The sequence below is a fragment of the Antedon bifida genome, chromosome 9 (assembly GCF_963402885.1).
Source record: "Antedon bifida chromosome 9, ecAntBifi1.1, whole genome shotgun sequence".
Lineage (NCBI taxonomy): Eukaryota > Metazoa > Echinodermata > Crinoidea > Comatulida > Antedonidae > Antedon > Antedon bifida.
Window position 1 is genome coordinate 19662642 of NC_136234.1, and position 19776 is coordinate 19682417.

The 19776-nt window shown below is 32.2% G+C and overlaps 1 protein-coding gene across 3 annotated transcripts; it reads right to left on the bottom strand.

Annotated features, from left to right (window-relative positions):
- Positions 1–3721: 3721 nt before the first annotated feature.
- LOC144851546 (uncharacterized) lies at positions 3722–19358 on the bottom strand. Of its 3 annotated transcripts, none has more exons than XM_078709066.1 (13): positions 19218–19358; positions 16850–17058; positions 14170–14271; positions 11048–11107; positions 10638–10741; positions 9567–9750; positions 8969–9069; positions 8493–8677; positions 6314–6489; positions 6057–6165; positions 5508–5849; positions 5330–5391; positions 3722–5078 (listed from the first exon to the last, which is right to left on the bottom strand). In XM_078709066.1, the coding sequence occupies exons 2-13, from the start codon at positions 16967–16969 to the stop codon at positions 4971–4973; spliced, it is 1653 nt and encodes a 550-aa protein (XP_078565192.1). In that variant the 5' UTR covers positions 16970–17058; positions 19218–19358; the 3' UTR covers positions 3722–4970. The 3 variants fall into 3 exon arrangements, with proteins under 3 accessions (XP_078565192.1, XP_078565191.1, XP_078565190.1); XM_078709065.1 differs by having other exon boundaries at positions 11048–11110; XM_078709064.1 differs by having other exon boundaries at positions 11048–11260.
- Between the last annotated feature and the right edge of the window lie 418 nt (positions 19359–19776).

Consider the following 19776-nt stretch of genomic DNA (forward strand, 5'->3'; position numbering starts at 1 on the left):
TTCTGAAAAGATAAAAATAGATTGATTAACCTGAAAAGGAAAAATCGTTGTTAGAGAATAATCACATTTAAAAGGGGAATCGCAAAAAAATATATAAATAAATTGTTACCATTGTTTAACCAATGGATTTACGATAGTATTAGTTGTTAATTAAGTAATACTATTTAGTTTATGCTGTTGTACCATTATCAAAATAATGGATTTACGTGAAATAATCCAGCTATTTGTAAATACGCAATAGAAATGTGTATTTTCTACATCATTTAGACGCTATCTGCTAACGTTTAAAACTATGACAACTATCATTAGCTGGTCACGTCCACGCAGGGAATAGTGAGATTTTATCTCGCGCTTCCCCGCGTATACGTGTGGTAGTGAAGTGGTGTGATGATGTAGGCTTATGCCTATTTAAAGCCTATGGTGTGTGTTTTACGCGTGTATGTAATGTCAATGGTTACCGTATGATTAGAGACGTTTGGTCTCTGAATTGAGAACAACCAGTTAGCTGATCTAATCAACTAACTGAACACATACAGAATGATGTCTCCGAAGAGACGACTTGTCTCAAAGAGACATAAACCAGTTAATTTATCTTCCACTACATCTGATCAACTTAACTGAAACATGAATGATGTCTAAAAAAACGCGATTCGTCTCAAAGAGACAGAAACCAGTTAGTTGATCTCTCCACTACATCTGATCAACTTAACTGAAACATGAATGATGTCTCAAAAAACGCGATTCGTCTCAAAGAGACAGAAACCAGTTAGTTGATCTCTCCACTACATCTGATCAACATAACTAAACACATACATAATGGTGTCTCCTAAGAGACGACTTGTCTCAAAGAGACAGAAACCAGTTAGTTGATCTCTCCACTACATCTGATCAACATAACTGAACACATACAGAATGGTGTCTCCTAAGAGACGACTTGTCTCAAATAGACAGAAACCAGTTAGTTGATCTCTCCACTACATCTGATCAACATAACCGTAAACTCATGCACCTACTCTAAACTCACGTTTTATTTTCCTGACTACGCGATCAGAGGACTACTGGATTTGGGAATACGCGACCAGGGGGACTTACTTTGTTTGTGCCTCTTGAGTCTTGATGCGTTAGTATAAACCTTACCTTGGACTGCCTATCCATTGGGACCGACTGATGCGCACACTGATTTCCACGCGTTTACATTAAACGTGCCACATCACAGTTAACGTAAACGCGTAGAAATTCCGTGCGAACCAACCTTAATATTAACCAGTGCGCATCAGGATACTTAAATTGCACACTGGCGGTTGTATCATGCATGCCTAAGTGTTAAATAATACTAATAAAAACAGTATAATATAATAATCATTTTACGATGATTTAACTTAAACTAACAAATCTTACAATTAATACAATTGTAACAATAAATGTATGTGACGTTGTGATTATGATGATGATCATGATCATGACGATGAATAATGACTTAAGGTCAACTACAGGTCAACTGAACTACAATTCAATGTGTTGTGATGATGTTCGTATGAAAATCTACTGTGTAGTGTCTGGTATGATGATGGTCTTATACTACTGTCCTCAGTTCCGTAAGCTGAAACAAATGTGTTAGCGAGTGTGGAGAAAAACATTAACATGGCATCATAAACATAGTATATTGTACAGCTCCAACAAATATCTTAACTACATCTTAATTGTTCTTAATTACAGACTTAATGACCAATGTGGTCAGGAGCTGTACATTACGTAATATCAATCACGTGGTATTATACCACCTCCTCATTTCAGATACAAATTTCAATTAAAGTATTTCAGAAAACATTGATAATAATTATGCATGATACAACCAATATTTAATAATTCTATATGATCTGAAAACAAAATGGCGGTGACATCGTTTGCTCTTCTCCTGTTATTAGTATGTTAATATTTTGAACCAAAAAATTAATATAATATTTCTATATTACTTTTTCAGTTCCATGTTAGCTCTTACTATGTTTGATGATCAAAGTTAAATCCAATGGCAAAAATCTTGATATCAAAAACAATAAATCCTAGGCAAAAATCTTGATATCAAAAACAATTTATATCCAAGGCAAAAATCTTGAAAAACTCCAGAAGAACAAATAATCCAAATCTAAATATTGATTAACAGGTGTTGCAGTAGAATGGTCAAATTTTGGTATTTAAAATTTATTTAATTTTAATTTGATATCATGATTTACGAATTTGTCACCACCCAACCAGACACCTACAAAAAGAAAGTTAGTACCGTTACGTTTGTGTGTGTGTGGTGAGAGTTTCGTGTTTGAAGTGATTTTGTAGGCAGTTTACAGCGGCGGTCTTTGGTAGGTCATTTAGGATAGTCAAAAGATACCTAATTCGTTCGACACTTCGTATGCTAAACGGAGTTGTTTATTGACATTAGATTAATGTTGTTTGCAAACTAATATTCTAGGCCTACTTACCTACTGCAAACCCGTTTAATCAGCGGTTCCATTCTCCCCCTTCTCCTCGCGCACTGCAGCAGCACAAATAGGAATAACGACCACGCTGCAGCTGTATGTGAACAGGAAGTGCACGCAGCACAACTATCCAAAACGCGCCCTTTTCGGAAATTTGATTGGCTCGTTCGTTAATATATGCAAAAGAGGTGTTACTCTTCGGTAGCCTCACATTCCTGTTGGTTGTTGTTTAGCAAATGGTAAAGAAGCGGCCATTTTGAATCCTATACATACAATGCTGTACTTGAATAAATACAGAACTGTTATTGGGACCCCTCATGAAACGTCCCAAAATAAACATGAATATTCATTAATAGTATTAATATTTGTTAACTAAAAATGACGAATCAACAAATACAATAAGATAAATTCATTGCATAAATAATATTTATTAAATATCTATTTCATACATAACATGTACATGAAAATGTGCTAATGTTTCTTAATTCATCAATTTAATATTTAAAATTATAGATATAAACATCACATATCTATGGAAACAGAATACATGTGAAATTGATGACTTAAGTAAAATTAATTATTTAAGTAAAACTTAATTAAGTAAAACTAATAACTTGTATAGTATACAAGTTAGTGGATTTGAAATTACAATTTTTGTGCATTTATTCATAAGATTGACTGACAAGGCTAGCATTAGTATAGCAATGTATATACTACATACTAGACAAGTCTGTATTTATATGTTTTTTTTTATGTTAGCCGGCAATAGTCGAAGTTTCGATTTCTGTCTGGAAAATACTGTACACGAGCTCGAGTATGAAACGCCATATGTGCCAAAATATGTATCTTTTTACTAATATTAATTTGAAATACAGTCTAGAACATAGTGCATATGTGGAGCTAAGAGCACCTTCAAGTTTGGTTTTCCCCATGCACTAATATTGTTTGTCTGTAAGCTAAATATTTAATGGCATGACGAGATTACAATTGGTGATTAACAACAGAAAACATTTTCTATATTTCACACAAATAATTTTAAACAAAAACAATATTATATTTTCACGCAAAATTCAACTTAAATTATACTTTATTTGTACAACAAAATTAAAAATGAATGTATGGAATATCATAAAAGTGTGTTACAGCAGTACCTTTATGTACTATTATTTCCTGGGAAAAAAAGGCCACTAAACATGTACTATAAACTATTACTAAAACTGCATAGTGTTTGAATATTTATAAAACTATAGAATATATTTATAAAAGTTACACTATAAGTAGTATTACAATTACAAGTTTGCCTCTAACAAAAGACCACTTTTGGAATCACAGCTTTGAGGTTTTTGTATTTCGTCACTATTTAGAAATGTTACCAAAGACCAGAAATATTATTTTCATCTAAAAATATCCCTCCATCTTTTTATGGTCTACAAAACACAATTTAAATGCAAAATTTGAAACTAGACAGTGGAGAAATTCTAATATTACAATGAATGCATTTGCTATATGTAATCAAGTTAGCTTTTGGTAAATATAAGTATAACATTACATAATCTCAAAATACTCTTCTGTCTACATCAAAGATGTTAAACAATTAACTAGAGTCCGAACTCCAATGTAATCAAAAAGTAATTCACCCTGGAGAGAGATCGCGTAATATTACTTATCAATCGGCAAATCAGATACATCAGTTTGAAGGCATTTGTGCCTTAATATTCTGTCACACCCCGCTAGGCTGGCATTACAGCATTTTGAGCCAATCAATGCGTGGACATATTCTTAACTCTCAGCTAGTTCACTCTCTAGTTAATTATTTAACCTCTTTGGGCCACACCTATATAACACATCTACAATCAGTTAATATTATACGAGAATTTACATTGCATTTATAAAATATAAGTAAATACAAAATATAAATAAAATTAGCAGAGCTGCACCAAGTTTTATTTACTGTAAAAATATCACCTGATTTTGTCACAAAATGCTGAATTGGAACTATATTGTATGTATAATGTATACTGTGTCCAGTATCATAGGCGAATCTTGTAATACAGTATCACATACGTATCACATGTTACATCTGTATCACAGTCCATAAACCTAACCTAATCACATCACATGTGACACTGTATTACACACATTGTTTTGATACTGGTCAAATTACGCCATACGTGAAGATACAGTACAGAGAATCATGTGCTTTGAGGTCCAACAAAAATGATTTGCATTTCAAACATTATCAACAAACATAAATTATATATTTTTCAAATTTGCACCAACTTTTATTTACATTACATGATCAATGCCTAAAAATATGTTTTTTAATAAAAATAAAGTTTGTTGTTATTTTATCAAATGTTCAACTAGTAGACAATATAAAATAACACAGCATATTTTAGGTCCTTTTACTAATTTGATCTACAGCAAGTTACGTATTTCCTCGTTAAAAAGCTTGGTCCACTATGAATTAAATGCTCTGATTGGTCCCTTTTTCCCCCATTATGCTCCCGTTTTACTCTTTTGTTCCATGACTTCAATCTGGGAGACAAGTTCCGCATGTTCTTCCAGGAGTGTCTGGAATTCCATTTGTTTCCTTTTGGATGCTTCCTGGAATCAAAGAATGTTCTCATCAGTAAAACAATATTTTATGACAGTAAACTAGTATACAACTAATGAATGTTTACGAGTGGAATGGTGAGAATATTTCATGAGTTGAAAAATTGATTTCTCTATTCTCTCTATTAACTCAGACACATCTACCGTCCTAAAGTTAACTTTTATTCAATACAACTCTAAGTAGTTTCATACATACAAATATATAATGTATTTATTTTTTTCCATTTATTTAATAAACTTACTCTGACAGCTTCAGCAATTTGTGAAAATCTCAGCAAAGGACTTTTCTTTTGTACAACAATACCTGAAAAATAGAAAAAAAAACATGGACGATAGCTATGACGTGATAAATGACATCAATTAAGTACTGTGACGTATCAGACAGAGCTTTAGTTTTAAATTTGAAGACAAAAAACAAACCTTTTGTGAAGTCATCTTCTTGTAAAGTTAAAGTCTTACTGTAGCCTTGATCATCCTCGACAGAGATGACAATATTTGCTACAGACTTCTCACTCTCACCACCATCCTCTTGTTGATCCTCTGCCATCTGCTGGTCTGTCTGTAAATCCATCTGGTCACCAAGTCGGTCTCTTTGGTCGGTAATAGGTTTGTCTTGATCGATTTTGTCAGAATTAATTTCTTCAGTTAGAGATAATCTGCCCATGTTAAGGTTGTTAGAGTTGTTTTGGTTGCCGATGTCAAGAATGTCTGTCTCCACTGAACAGTCTGAGGCAGGTGATGTGCGGATGTTCTCATCATGACCTGAATATATTAAATCAGTATATTAGCTCCGATGAAGGAATAGTGTTTTCAGAAAGCTTGGCACATTCTTTTTGCTCTTCTTTCTTTCATTTTTTAAAGCCGAGATTAGTTATATTACTTCTTTCCACTAGGGCCTTGTGAACAGATTGTCAAAACTATGATAAAATATACTCTGTTAATCCTACATTTATTTTTCATTTTTCTTACCTGGTGTTACAGATGTCATGCCATCATTATTGTAAGATGCTGGACTTTGTGCAAGTTTTGTTAAGTTTGTAGAAGAGGATGCTGGTGTCCCACTCGGTACTCTTAACTCCTATTAAAACATAAGGAATGATTCAATTCAATTTTATCTTCATAAGTTCATCATTATGTAATAACAATACATGAGAGATTTTTTAAAAAGTAGAATGCACTCATTATGCTAGAGAAACTTAAATAAGCCGAGACTATTTAATCCTTACCCTATAATAATCCCCAGGATCATCCATAATCTTTGCTTGATTGGGATTAGTAGGTGGCGTGGTACCTTCAATAACGGGCGGAGGATCTACCGGTGTTCCACGCTTACGATTCGTGGACCGAGTTAGACTCCCTACTCCAGGTGCTGCTAATATCTTGTCACGGTTTTTTCCGGAACCTTTAAAATCAAAGTACAAATATTTAAACATGATTGTATGGATATAAATGCGATATCTAGTAGTTAAAAGGAGACTCCTTTGTGACACCTCTATTCAGAGGACAACTCCATTAGGGGGACGTGAACCAACAAGGGCCAAGATATGTACAGCAAGGGGATACTTTGTTGGATCCTAAAGGTATCCCCTTAATAGAGGTTTTAATGTATTTAAACATGTATAAACGCCCATGTGAATACTATTCTACTAATTTTTCTACATAATACCATTCTTCTGTAAAGTTTAATAAGCTTTAGTACAAAAGTTAGTTCATGTAGCCATCCAGAAATATTTAAGACATTCAAATATTAAGGACCAACTGTAGTGTGGTACTTAAAAAAGCTGGCTAAAATCCCAAACCCATTCCATATAAAGCCAGAATAGGTTCATTAATATTAATAAGCTAGGCTGGAATTCCAGAGGCAGAGTTTGATAAAGAATTCTAGGGCTAAGTACCTGCCTCGGAGGCTTTATCTACTATAATTGTGTAAACTTCTCTGAAAGTGCTTAGCCTTGGCTTTGTGTCTTAAATCAATCATCCCACTGCTCATGCTTTTCAATGTTATAAGTATTTCATCTGGATTAAAGGTCTACTCTACCATTTACTGCCATGCATATTAAATACAGTAATTAGGTACAGTAAAATCCCTCCTTTGGGAGACCCTATTAAAGGGACATTTTTTGTTGTGGTATTAAAGCTCTGTCTACACTATCAAACTAGTTTGACAAAGAAAGTGTGATGTGCCCAAATATGGTAGTGACATGCTTAAATATGGTAGTGATATGACATTATCATGTCCATATATGGGCATATCACTTTTTTTTCACATAAAGTTTGATAGTATAGCAGAGCTAACAAACAAGGGAAAATATATATAATTAATTAATAGTGGCAACTTACTATAAATTAATTTATAATAACTTTTATTTCATAACTCAAAAACTTGACCACTTTACTGTGTTGTAAACATGGCATCAGAATGAAAAAACTATTAATTATAAATAAAAAATTAACAAATTAATAATACTAGAGTTTAGAAAAAGATAAAGGAAAAAGAGTATTATTCAAAATAATAATAAATATAATTTTTAATTCTTTCTATGAATATTTCAGTAAGACATGCTATCATTTTATTTGTAGACTGGAGGAAGATAGTAAAAACAAACTTGTTAAAACTGTCTATCAGTCAAGTTATAAATAATTGAGACGCCACTTAAACTGTGAGGCTCTTCTTAGGGTTTAATATTAATTTGTTGAGTTGTCATTTTCTTCTTCTTGTCTTTTTATGGCTTTTATATTATTGAAATCAAGTTTATTATTATTGTTTATCAATTATTAAAGACAATCTGTGATCTTTGATGTTTTAAATTAATTTAATTATATATTTTATTATTATGTCAATTGGCGTATTCCATCTGGAAAACATTGTGCTCAACAGAAAAAAATAATTAACAGTTAGTTAATTAATTTTGTTCACTCTTAGAGACTTGGAGGAAAAATCAATTAGCTTTATGTTGTTTGTATGACATTTGTTTTTCCTACTTTGACATATTTCTGACAAGTGTTTATTTTATTTCTACTTTATTTGATTGGTTCATGGTTTGTTTAATTTATTTTGATTGGTTATTTGATTGTCCATCTCAACACTGTTGTACATATAAATTTGTTACGTTGTAAATATTATGATGAACAAAGTTATTGTGGAAATTACAAAGATTTTACAGTCAAACACTCCTTTGGAACACCTCTATTCAAGAGACACTCCTTTAATTAAGGGGACAATTTTCTGTGAAATAAATGAAGGGCAATATATGTTTTAACACTGGTCAACACTCAATCAGGGGACATGAGTCCCGAAGTTGTCCCCTTAATAGGGGTTCTACTACATAATGGCTTGCCTAACCTATTCTCTGAGTTTATAACCAATTTATACTTAGCTATGTTTAATAAATATTTAGGTGTTACCTTGCACACGCTGCAGCCTTACTCGGCTTCCAGATTCTTCTGCGGTCTTCGGCAAATTCTTGCTACTGTAATAGTAAGGTGCGGGTACGGCAGGCCGACAAGCAGTGGACGGTAAAGTTTGAGGGCGGGCTTGTGGGTCACTGTATTGGACAACAGGATGAGGGTTCTGGGGATTTCGAAAGCTCCTAAAAAAGTTAAAAGTTTCACATTAAAAAAATAAACATACCACTTTCTCGCCATTTACAATTGGAACAGATTCGATCAATTATATGGGTGGGAAAATATTAAATGGCACTTTTAGATACCCAGATGTTTTTGGTGGGTGGGTGATTTAACAACATTTACATTTAGTTTGAAAAGGGTGCAACAAAAGTGAGTGGGGTGGGGGAGATGGGGTGCCTGAGGCATCTACCTCAATCCAGCACAATTACATAATAAATTTAAACTGAGAGAAATAATATAAGAATTCGTATTACCTTATAGTCAATGGTGTATTAACTCCTTTTGTCTTGGTAGGTACTCCAGCTGCTGCCTTGCGATGGGGTAGCAAACTCTGAATAGCTGGCATATTACCTTGCTATAACACAGATGAGAAGATTGTATAATGATTCAAGGCTTACACATTAGGTTGATTAACAGACAGCTAACAGCATGAACTGGTATGTGTCTGTCTGCTGTTGATGTTATTCACATGATGACCTTGAATGACCTTTGAGTGGTATACTTAGAACTTTATGGATGCGTAAAATGTCAGTCATTCGATAAGCTCTGACTGCTTGGATTACAGTGATAACATTTTCAGGTAAATTTAATTACTAATTAAGTTTTAACGTCCCTGTTAAAACCCTTACATAAAGGGTACATTATTTTTGTCAGCAGAAATCAGACAACAAAATGCAGTTTTTCCATTAAAAAAAAAATAAAAGCCCTTACAATATTCATCATTTTTTCTCATACCTTATAGTCTACAGTAGTGTAGATATGCAACTCAAATTTCTCCAAAAAACAATTTTGCTAGTGTAGACTACTCTACGTTTTATCAAAGATGCTCAATCAATTTAATCAATTAATTACCTTGCATATTTTTCTGTAACAATCTTCTAGGCCCGACAGACCATCTTCAGCCCGAATTTCGTCTGCCATGGAGGAGGTTAAACTCCCTTCATACTCACTGCGGTTCCACCCATGAGGCGAGCCTAGACTTTCAAGATGGGTATAACCACTATTCGCTACTGCTACATAATTCCGTCCCGTTTTCCTGAGAAAGGAATGGAATCTGTTAGCATTGGTCTATCTAAAATCTAAATATTGTACAATCTTTAAATGAACGGAAGGAATCAATAGCTTAGATGACCTCACTTCAGACTGTTGTTCTTTCCAAAAACAAAATTATTTTTATGTACATTTCTTGTCATTAATCATTCATGGAATCTTTAAGACCCTTAAAAGGGTCTTTTCACACCGGTTTCGGTCCGGCTCCAACGTTTTTACAACACTCCACGCTGGCTATGCACCAATCAATATGCGTGTAGCCGTGGGAAAATTAAACATTGACATTCAATTATATTTTCTGGAGCTTGACCGGAGGCGGACCGGAGAATTTTTGTCATGTGCTTATAAGCCTCATTCCCACTTAAAAGAAAGGCATTTCAGCAGAGCTAAGTCTATACAAAAGTAAAACATGCCTCGGATACTGTATTCCAGACAAAAATGTCCAGAATTAAATTGTTATCCCTCGAAAGTAAAATATTCAACTGGCCGTGAACTTTCCTTCGACCAATTAGCACCAATGAAATAAATCTGCTCATTTTTTTTAATCTAACATTTTCAACGACCTATTTTTAAAAAGCCAGTCAAGTTCAAGCAACAAAGCATGTTATGCATAAAGGCCAATTTACACAGACAAGCGGTAACAGTAAACGGTGGAAAAAATAGAATCTATCTTCTTATCATCAATTACGTGATGTACAGTATGCATGGTGAAAGATATCATTCTAGGCTGCAAACTTTACAATGACACTACCCTATTTCCTGTACAACTTTTGTGTACACAACAAAGTAAACAAATTATGATAACTATGCTTTTCAGTGTTTGCCGCAGCCCTTAATTGCTTGTAGCTGAATGATATTAAAACGCAAACTAACTTTGGTAAGCTGCCAAGTTCTGATGGTGATTTTGACCCCTTTGATCCAGGCGAACTTATCCTATCATCTGCTTTCCATGGCGTCACAGTTCGAGGCTTAGCTTTCTGGAAAAAATATTTTGAAAAATTGAAACAGTAGAAAGAAGTTAACCCTTACTTTGAGACACCCCTGTTTAATTCAGGGAACACGCCTTTTAAGGGGACACATTCCTGTGAAAGGAAGAAGGATAAATTTATGTTTTTTAACACTACAGCCAATCATATTCAGGGAATACAATACAGTACTCTTATTTGATTGACACTTTTGTTGGATCCTGAAAGGTGTACTATTACATTAGTATTAGTAGAGGTTCTACTGTTAAATATAATAAAATCTTAAATAGCATCAATAATAATATAAAAAAAAAATACCTTTATCGGCATTGGATTGAATCCTCTGTGCTCATCGCGGCTTCTCAACGATTCCACTCGCTGCTGTTGTTTCGGTCGGATGTTTGGCAGACGCAGAATCATCGGTTGTGTGTACGGCAGCAGGATCGGCGGGTTTGACGGCACGTTGTAGAGGTAAAGAAGAGGATGAGATACAAAATCGGGATCGTTAGCAGGAATCTGTATTGGGATCGACTACAAAAAGACGACACAACACACAAGACATGAATGTTAATGACATGGTTAATGAACCTATTCAAGCAGTATTTGGTGGTAGTGCTAATTAGTGAAATGGACAACATTTTTGTTAGTGTACTGTTATAAAAATAATATCATATCTTCGAATCAAATTTAGTATACAGTATTATATAATGGCATGATTATGTTACGATGACGCAATCAGGAAGCCATTCAAGGAAGCCTTTTAGCGCTAATTAGTAAAATGAACAGCAAAAGCAACTAAAGCGTTAGAAAAATCATCTGATATGCATTATAAAATCAAATTTAAGATAATTATTGTAAACCCTATTTGTTCAGAATTATTTTTTTATGAAATTTCTGAAAATCTAAATACAGCAGACAAAAAAATAAAAATTAAATGATTGTTTGTTAGTGTTAGTGTTTGTCAGGTCCTAGGTTAATAATGTACAGTAACATTATTTTAATGAACACAGCAATTTAAAGTGAAAACTATGTGATATTACAATGTTAATCAGTGTTACTGTAGTACTATGTACCTACCTAGTGGCGTACCATTAAAAATAATTAATGGGAGACTACAAATTATTTACTTTTCTCATTGCTTTAATAATACTTAATAGAAATCCAATTTATATTTCAGTAATTGTCATGCTTTTAACAAAGTTTTGACACAAATCATTAATCACTTACTGTATTACAGAATTACAGAATTTTAATTGATTTCAGAGTTTAATTAATCTCGTAAAGATTGTCCAGCCTCTCTAAGTGGCATGATCTTAACTCATTTGGTCAACTACATTCACACGCAGAGTAAACAAGCACTATAATAAATTGTCTGTTAGCCCCAGAATCAAACAAACAAGGCCTAGTGTAAATCATAACCTACAGTACATAAGAAGTGTAGTAAAGTAGATAATTTGACAAAATTAGATAATTAATTATATAGTGCTACAAATTGTGAAATTTGTGGAGAGTATAAATAATTTATAGTACACTTAATTTTGTATACAGTACGTTCTTTATCTCATCCATAAAAGTTAAAACTAGAATTAGAAATTGCAAAGTGCAAGTGATCCTGGGCAAGATTGATGTTGAGATTTTGGAATAAACAAAGCGTGATAAATGGTGACGTGAAGTTAAAAATAAAATATTATATTAATCACGAAGTTTGAATTAGTATTAATATGAGTAAGGCCAGCTACCAAGCATTTAATGGTTTAGATAACACTAAAACAATGAAGACAAAAAACACGACATTGGACATACTGTACTGTACAATGAACAACAACACAGAACAAAAAAAAACCATATATGGAAGTATGTTTCCATACGTGTTTGATCCATAAAATGACCGGGGTAATAATGTACAGCGCATTGAGATCTTGCTTATATGCGCTATATAAGAATGAACTATTATTATTATTGTATATTCATAGCCAAAGGCTAAACAGCGACCTATAAAATCAAAGTTTAAACCAATGAAACGTTTCCATACAATATGACTACCACGAATAAGTTTCTAGTTTGAATCTTCGTTAATAATAACATGAACATTACTCAAAATGCAATGTGATCTGGCGGTCAATCAAATAACCGTTATTTTGCGTAGCAACTAAAAGCTGCATAGCAATTACCAGATAAACACCGTTAACAGTTATTTTCAGGCTGCCATTTAACTGATTATCAAATTTTTTTTTAAATTTCTGCTTCCAAGAAAATGGTGTCAATTTATTTACACGTTTATTAACCGGTTATTTTTTCACGGCAGAAACAGGACCAGTATCTATTTCTGGTAAGTTGGTTATTATAACAAGGATGGCAAGTAGCATAATAAATTACACCTGCTCTTAATGGCTATATTTATACATATTTGTCAGTTCAACATGACAAATGTTTCTAGTGTTATCATAGCCTGCTTTCATACACTAAATATTTATGTTCGCAAATCTTGTTAAAGCTCAGGTACAGGCATGAATTTTAAATATAATATTTGGTCAATTGTACATAAATCAAATATTTGTAACAGAAATCAAGACGAAAAAATATGAATTTCCCTTAATATGGTCAAATACAAAATTTGGCAAAATTCTTCCATAAAAACCAGGAAGACTTTTTTTCAGTAGTTAGGTAGTTAACCTAGTGTAATAACATGTCTGGTGACTCCCTAGAAGGTGAAAAAAGATGGTGGATATACGGTGGATAATTTTTGCTATAGCATGAAAATAAAAATCTGAAGTTGAATAAAAATACCAGAAATGTAATTTTTAAGTTATATTACCTATATTTAGTCATCTGATAACATTTTTTACCACACCGTTTATTTTTTATAGCTTTTTAAAATGACTCTCTATTTACAAAACTTGTGTACAAAAGAATAGAGATTTTACTGTGTAATTTGAACTATCCCCCCACTGATAAGAAAGTGCTTATTTTCAACAAGCTCGTGTAACACAAATAAAATCTAAAAAAATATGAAACATATGGGAAACTATAGATCGATAATTATTGGAATGTATGATCAATAGAAATTTTTTGCCCGCACCTGGCCTTTAAAGCAAAGCAAACTGTGTTACTGCGATTCATGATTTTGCGTAAAAATTATCTACCACACTATAAAAGGATATCGCTGTTGAAAATTTGCGAATTTGGACGGTTGCTAATGTTAACAATGCTACAAATATTCACGGTTTAAAAGCTCAATTCTTGCTTCTAAATAACTTATCCGCCTAGTGTAATATCGCTATGCATTGTTGTTTGAATAACAGTATAACACTTTATTTGATGAGATGAAAACAGCCTATATTTCATCAATAATTAAATATTACTACTATATAAGTACAAGTTTTGTTTTTTAAAAACCTTTAGAAAGTAATAATCATTTAAATGGTACAGTAAGTACTTACATATCTTCTTCTTTCTACAGGAGTTTTCTGTCGAGAGGTCATCCCTCTCCCTCTTGCCAGAGGTGGTATGGTGCTCTTCTTTGATTGGCTATTAGTAGTATCCTAGAACAACAAAAGTGGCAAGAATGAAACATCAGAATACTGAGTGTTAAAAAAGAATGATCCGTTAAAAAAAGGAAAAACATCTGTTCTAGTCCAATGAGTAAATTACAGTCTGCTAGTAATTTAAGCGCAAAGAATGGTCAAATTTGCCGATCGATGACCTTTGGTAAAGTTACCTTGGTTAAATTTACGATTTCTCCAAAGTGAACAACAGTATACAATTTTTTTAATTCTACCGAACATTCACAGAAATTTTTAATTAAGGTAACATAATAAATGCACAAATTGCAACTTGAATGGATAACTTAAAGTCTGCATTAACACCCAACAAAAAATAAAATAAACCTTTCCAACAAAAACAACATTTTTACAGAAAACAACCAGAGACATGAACCAGGTCATTGATGTTTGCAGATAAGTCACTTAACCATAAATACCACATCACTTCAATGCACTATTTTAAATTCAACATCATCATTAGTGCATGCTTGAGAGATAACTTGCATTCCTCTCTTGGTGGTCTTAAATACTATATATTTAATTCAATTCACAAAGATATGCAACTTTAGATCACTGATGCAACTTTCTGTCGCCACAAACTAAGATGGCAGTTTAGATTGCCGACAATTCTAAAATGCCAATTTGCATTTAAAAAACAATTGTTTTCCACCAAGCATCCATTCTCATGAAAAGTACTTAGATCTAACATTTCAGGTCTTTTAATTTCTTCTTTCAAATACTATATTCTCTGAAAACCAGAAACTCTCCCAAAACCAGACTTTTCTTAGTTCCAAAAGTTCTGAATATTAGACTTTCCAGAAAACCAGATGGTGTCTGGTATTGGGAAAGTTGATTGTACAACAAAATAGGTCTCTTCTGAATAATAATAGTTTTAATTGAAGTTTAGCTGTTTTTTTTCAATTTCAAAGTTTATGAGGCAGTCATTGCAACAAACAAACAATGTGTATGATTACGCACAAAAAAAAAAGCGTAACAGGTTAAAAAGCAAACAAAATATTTAGTAACTGTACTGCAGAAACTGCAGAATAATTTTGCCATAGTCCCTAATGTCATTAACATTTCTGAATTATCTGGCTTCCTATTTTGATTAAAAACATTCCTGATACAAATTAATGATATGCCACCTGGTGAAGACCAACCTAATAGTAATGACCTTAGTCTGGTAAACATGATCTGATGGGTCACTCATTCAGGTGGACAATAGCCGATAATGATGGAAAAATGTATTTTTGGATATTTAGAAAAGTTTTACAGGCTACAACCAAGATTATTAATTGGAAATAATGAAAATGCTTAGTTCTTTGTTTTTTAAATCCTGTATTACTTTTGTTAATGTTATTTTTTAGTTTAAGTTTCCTTGTAAATAGGCCTATTGTTAAATCATTTTTTTTTTTCATTCACTTTTAATTTACTTACTCTGGACGCACCTTCATTTAAGAAGTGTGCCACTATTTCAAAAGCTTCCAAATAAATTATTATTATACTTTACAATCTGGCAGTTTTCGATCGTGTTGTGGTTAATATTTAAAAATATAATAAAAAGTTACATTCGAAGCAGTGGGTACTGCTGCATCAAAATTATGATAACGTAATATATCTCTACTTTGCACCATGCAGACAATAAATCAAATTCTAAATATAAATGTAAAAATATATTCTTACCATGACGATGAAAAAAGTATAAGAAAAATGTCCAATATTCTTGAAAAAAGTTTGTTTGATTTACAAATACTGTGTGCAAAGATTCCAACAAAATGAATTCTCATGTGACACAGGTTAAGTAGAGTATTGCCACTTCTTTCTTTCAGCTCTTGAAATAAACTGTTCCAAAAACTCTTACAACGGTAAAATAAAAATGCACTGTCTCTTCTTCACTTCTTTCCTAACTACTCACTGCTATAGGAGACTTTTTTCTTCTCCTCCTGCTTGATCTAGTACAGGGCTAGCTTGAGGCTACAGCAGCTTGTGTTTTCACTGAAGCCTGGCTAGCTTGTTATTTCACCACACTTTGCATACCAACATGTCATGCTCAATCCGACATTTACGTCAACAGTCAAAACATGTTGGGTATTGATCAAAAAGATTGTTTTTAGAAAATTCAATTAATTGGAAGCGATTCCTCCAAATGGAAATGCTGGAAATAGAATTCTTCGGAAGTTTCAGCAGATAAAAGGAAACGGATGGACATCTCACCGTGACGGGAATATAAACTTTAGTGATTGAGTTACTGATTATGATATAAATAGTTTGCCAGTTTTACCAAGTATTATTTTAGCATATTTTAAGAGAGTTGACCCATTTATACTAGACAATAACGACCGGACGATAACTAAAAAATATGCATTTTTCCTACTGTACATACAACAAAAGAAATCGAAAAAGTTTTCATCCAAGTATAACATAACCATTTATGCTGTCTTTTATGAAAATAATATTTTTCATATAGTCCATAAAAAGTAATGTAGATTTTATATTTTTGTTTTACGTTTACCATTTACCGCTACTGCTTGTCTGTGTAAATCGATCGTTACAGAATTAAACTAAAAAGTATACTTACATGCCCTAAATAGATTCCCGTCATATTTCGTGTCTGCGTGCGTTGAGGCCGCGACGGCAGCCCATTGTAACTTAACATGTTACTAAAAGGCAATTCAGGGTTGGGAGCAATGCATTTCATGACGTTTGTGATGAGGTTATTTTAACGTCCATCTTGAAAACATGGCGACAGTCGTAGCAACGAGTCACTTTCTGCAAAATTGTTCCTCACTATAGATAATATATAGTTAGACTTAAATAAAATGTGTTTAGGAAAAAGAACTTCTGACTATTAGCTTATTAACTTCTTTTACTTAGCTTATTTAGAAAAGTTACCATTTAGTTAGCAAAAGTTTGCATTTAGTTTTAACACAAGTTCCTATAGTTTCCATAAGTTCCCATTAGTTACCAAAGTTAGTTACCAAAGTTCCCATTTAGTTAGCACAAGTACTTAATACAGTACAGTAGTTAGCTAATGAAAGCATTAGGCCTCTAACCTTCTTGATTAATATTTTTCAATTTTACTACTACTAGGCCTTTTTTTAATATTGATCTTATACCAATTTGTTTTTATAGGTTTTGTTTGTTGTTATTGTCACTTTTTTCCTCTTTTCCTAAAAAATGTAAGCACACATTTTTGCAATATTCTAATGATCGAACAAGTCTTAAATATTATAATATATTAACATATAAAAATATGAAATGCAGTAAAATACAGTATACTGTATTTTATATGTTAATATTTATTACTGTTTTTTGAGTATAAATAGTTTTTGAATTGAATTGAACTTTTATTAGTGCAAAAACTCCAAGAAATATTGATCTGTTTTGTGGCTCATCCATCAGAATTAACAAATTATCTTTTAGATAGTGATATTTAGCTATTTTCTTTTATGATGTATTAATATACACATTCTTTAAATTCTAAACATACTTCGCTATACCTCCCATAGTTAGGCTTGTTGCCATGGAAATGCTTAACCTCATTACTATGGCGATGTTTAACCTCGTTACGACTGAGGAGGGCAAAGTGGTGTACCTCATGCAAAGAACCGGATTCCAGATGGAAAATAATCAGGGCTGAATACAAATTATTATTCATTTTTAAAGCAAGGTAGGCCTTGATCATTGAAGAAGAAACTGGGTTTATTTAGTCACTAGCTCACAATTGTTGAGATGTCAAATTTTTCAACTTTTAATGAAGAATGATAATTATGTTGAAAGTTACAGAATAAATAAAAATACCTGTAAAGTAAATGCCAATGTGTTGGTTCCATAATCATTCGTAACAATTAAAGTAACAATTATAACATATTTTTAATTAGTTAAGTCTGTAATTATTTTAAAATTAATTTGAGGACTAATAGTATTTTGTACCTTATACTATAGACAAAAACACAATCTCTTATATCTTTTAAATTATTCATAAATTTGCTTTTAAAAATTGATTTTCATCATAATTACTTATTCATGAGTTTCAAAATGTTAAGGTTAATTTCAACATTACGGTACATTTTAAATTAAAATTGTACCGAAATAATTGAACCATGCAAAAAGTAGGTCATATATTGAAAAGGTCAAATGTACTGTCTACTGCCACTAACCAGTTCTGGCCGCCTAGGCTACTTGTATTTTTCAAATCATCGATTAGGAAAATTATTAAATATATTTCATATGGGACCCCTCCAAATGTATGAATAAATAAATAAAAATAAAAGTATGAATAAAAAATTTCAGAAAATAATTTTTAATTCTTTACTTTGTTTGTATTTAACTAAGTATAATTAGAAACTGAGAAATTTGGATTGACGATAGGTCCTCTTTATGTATGGGGTACGGACCAAAACAGTATGTATCTTACATATTGAATTTATTAAATGGATGAGAGTGTACTCTAATGTACTTTAATTAATATTAATTAGTATAGGTTAGGGCTAGCTAGTCTAGAATAGGCTAGTTTATTCTATAACAAAAATAAATATTAAAATATTCTTGGCTACAACAAAAATCTTTCTTATAATTATATTATTATTAAATAAAATGACAAACATGATAATAATTAATATTAAGGGTTGCCAAGCAAGGCCTAATCTTTTTTTATATAAAACAAGTGTATTAATATAATAAAACTAGCCTCAGCAAGCGGGCAAAGTGTTTATTATGATCAAGTAACCATTGTTTATTGAGACATTACAGGTAAACAATGTCGATCTGTGGTAGGTCTAGGCCGCAGGCCGCCTAGGCACACAGTGATAAGAGAGGGAGATACCCGATCTGATTAACCCCAAAACAAACCAATGAAAACACAGTCACACCACCACCAAACAAGTTTAAGTTGTCATGACAAATAAAACTTTTGTATCAATTTAAGATACTATAAACATACATACCTAAACCATTTTGTGCTATACCATGTACGAATGTAACCAGAAAACTTCACGATGGTAAGATATTTTTAGTAACTTGTTATTTTGTTAATCAATTCTTCGTACAAAAAAAGGAAAACACGATCACATTTTTCTCCACCAACCACCAGCAGCAGACTATCAATCGCCCTCATGCGGCGGTATCGAGGCGGAAATATGACGTCACAAAACAAAGTTATTGAAAAACAAACTTTTTTTTAACTTTTATTTTTAAGACTTCGTATAAAAAACACGAAAAAAAGTACTAGTTATAAAGTCGTTTCATATATTTCGATTTTAACTACCTATTATTAACTCAGGAATATACTTTTTTCTTTTTCTAAAACAGAAAAAAGAAATACATAATTGACTGAAAAATTTAAAATATCTATGTAAAATAAATTACGTTTAAACGGGTAGTATTTAGTAAATTTTAAAATACATTTAAAAAAGGTAATATTAATAATAAGTATTAACTGAAAAAGGAAGATTAATTTCGAGTACCTTTATATAAGTTTAAGATCTAATAAATGGAGTGAATTTC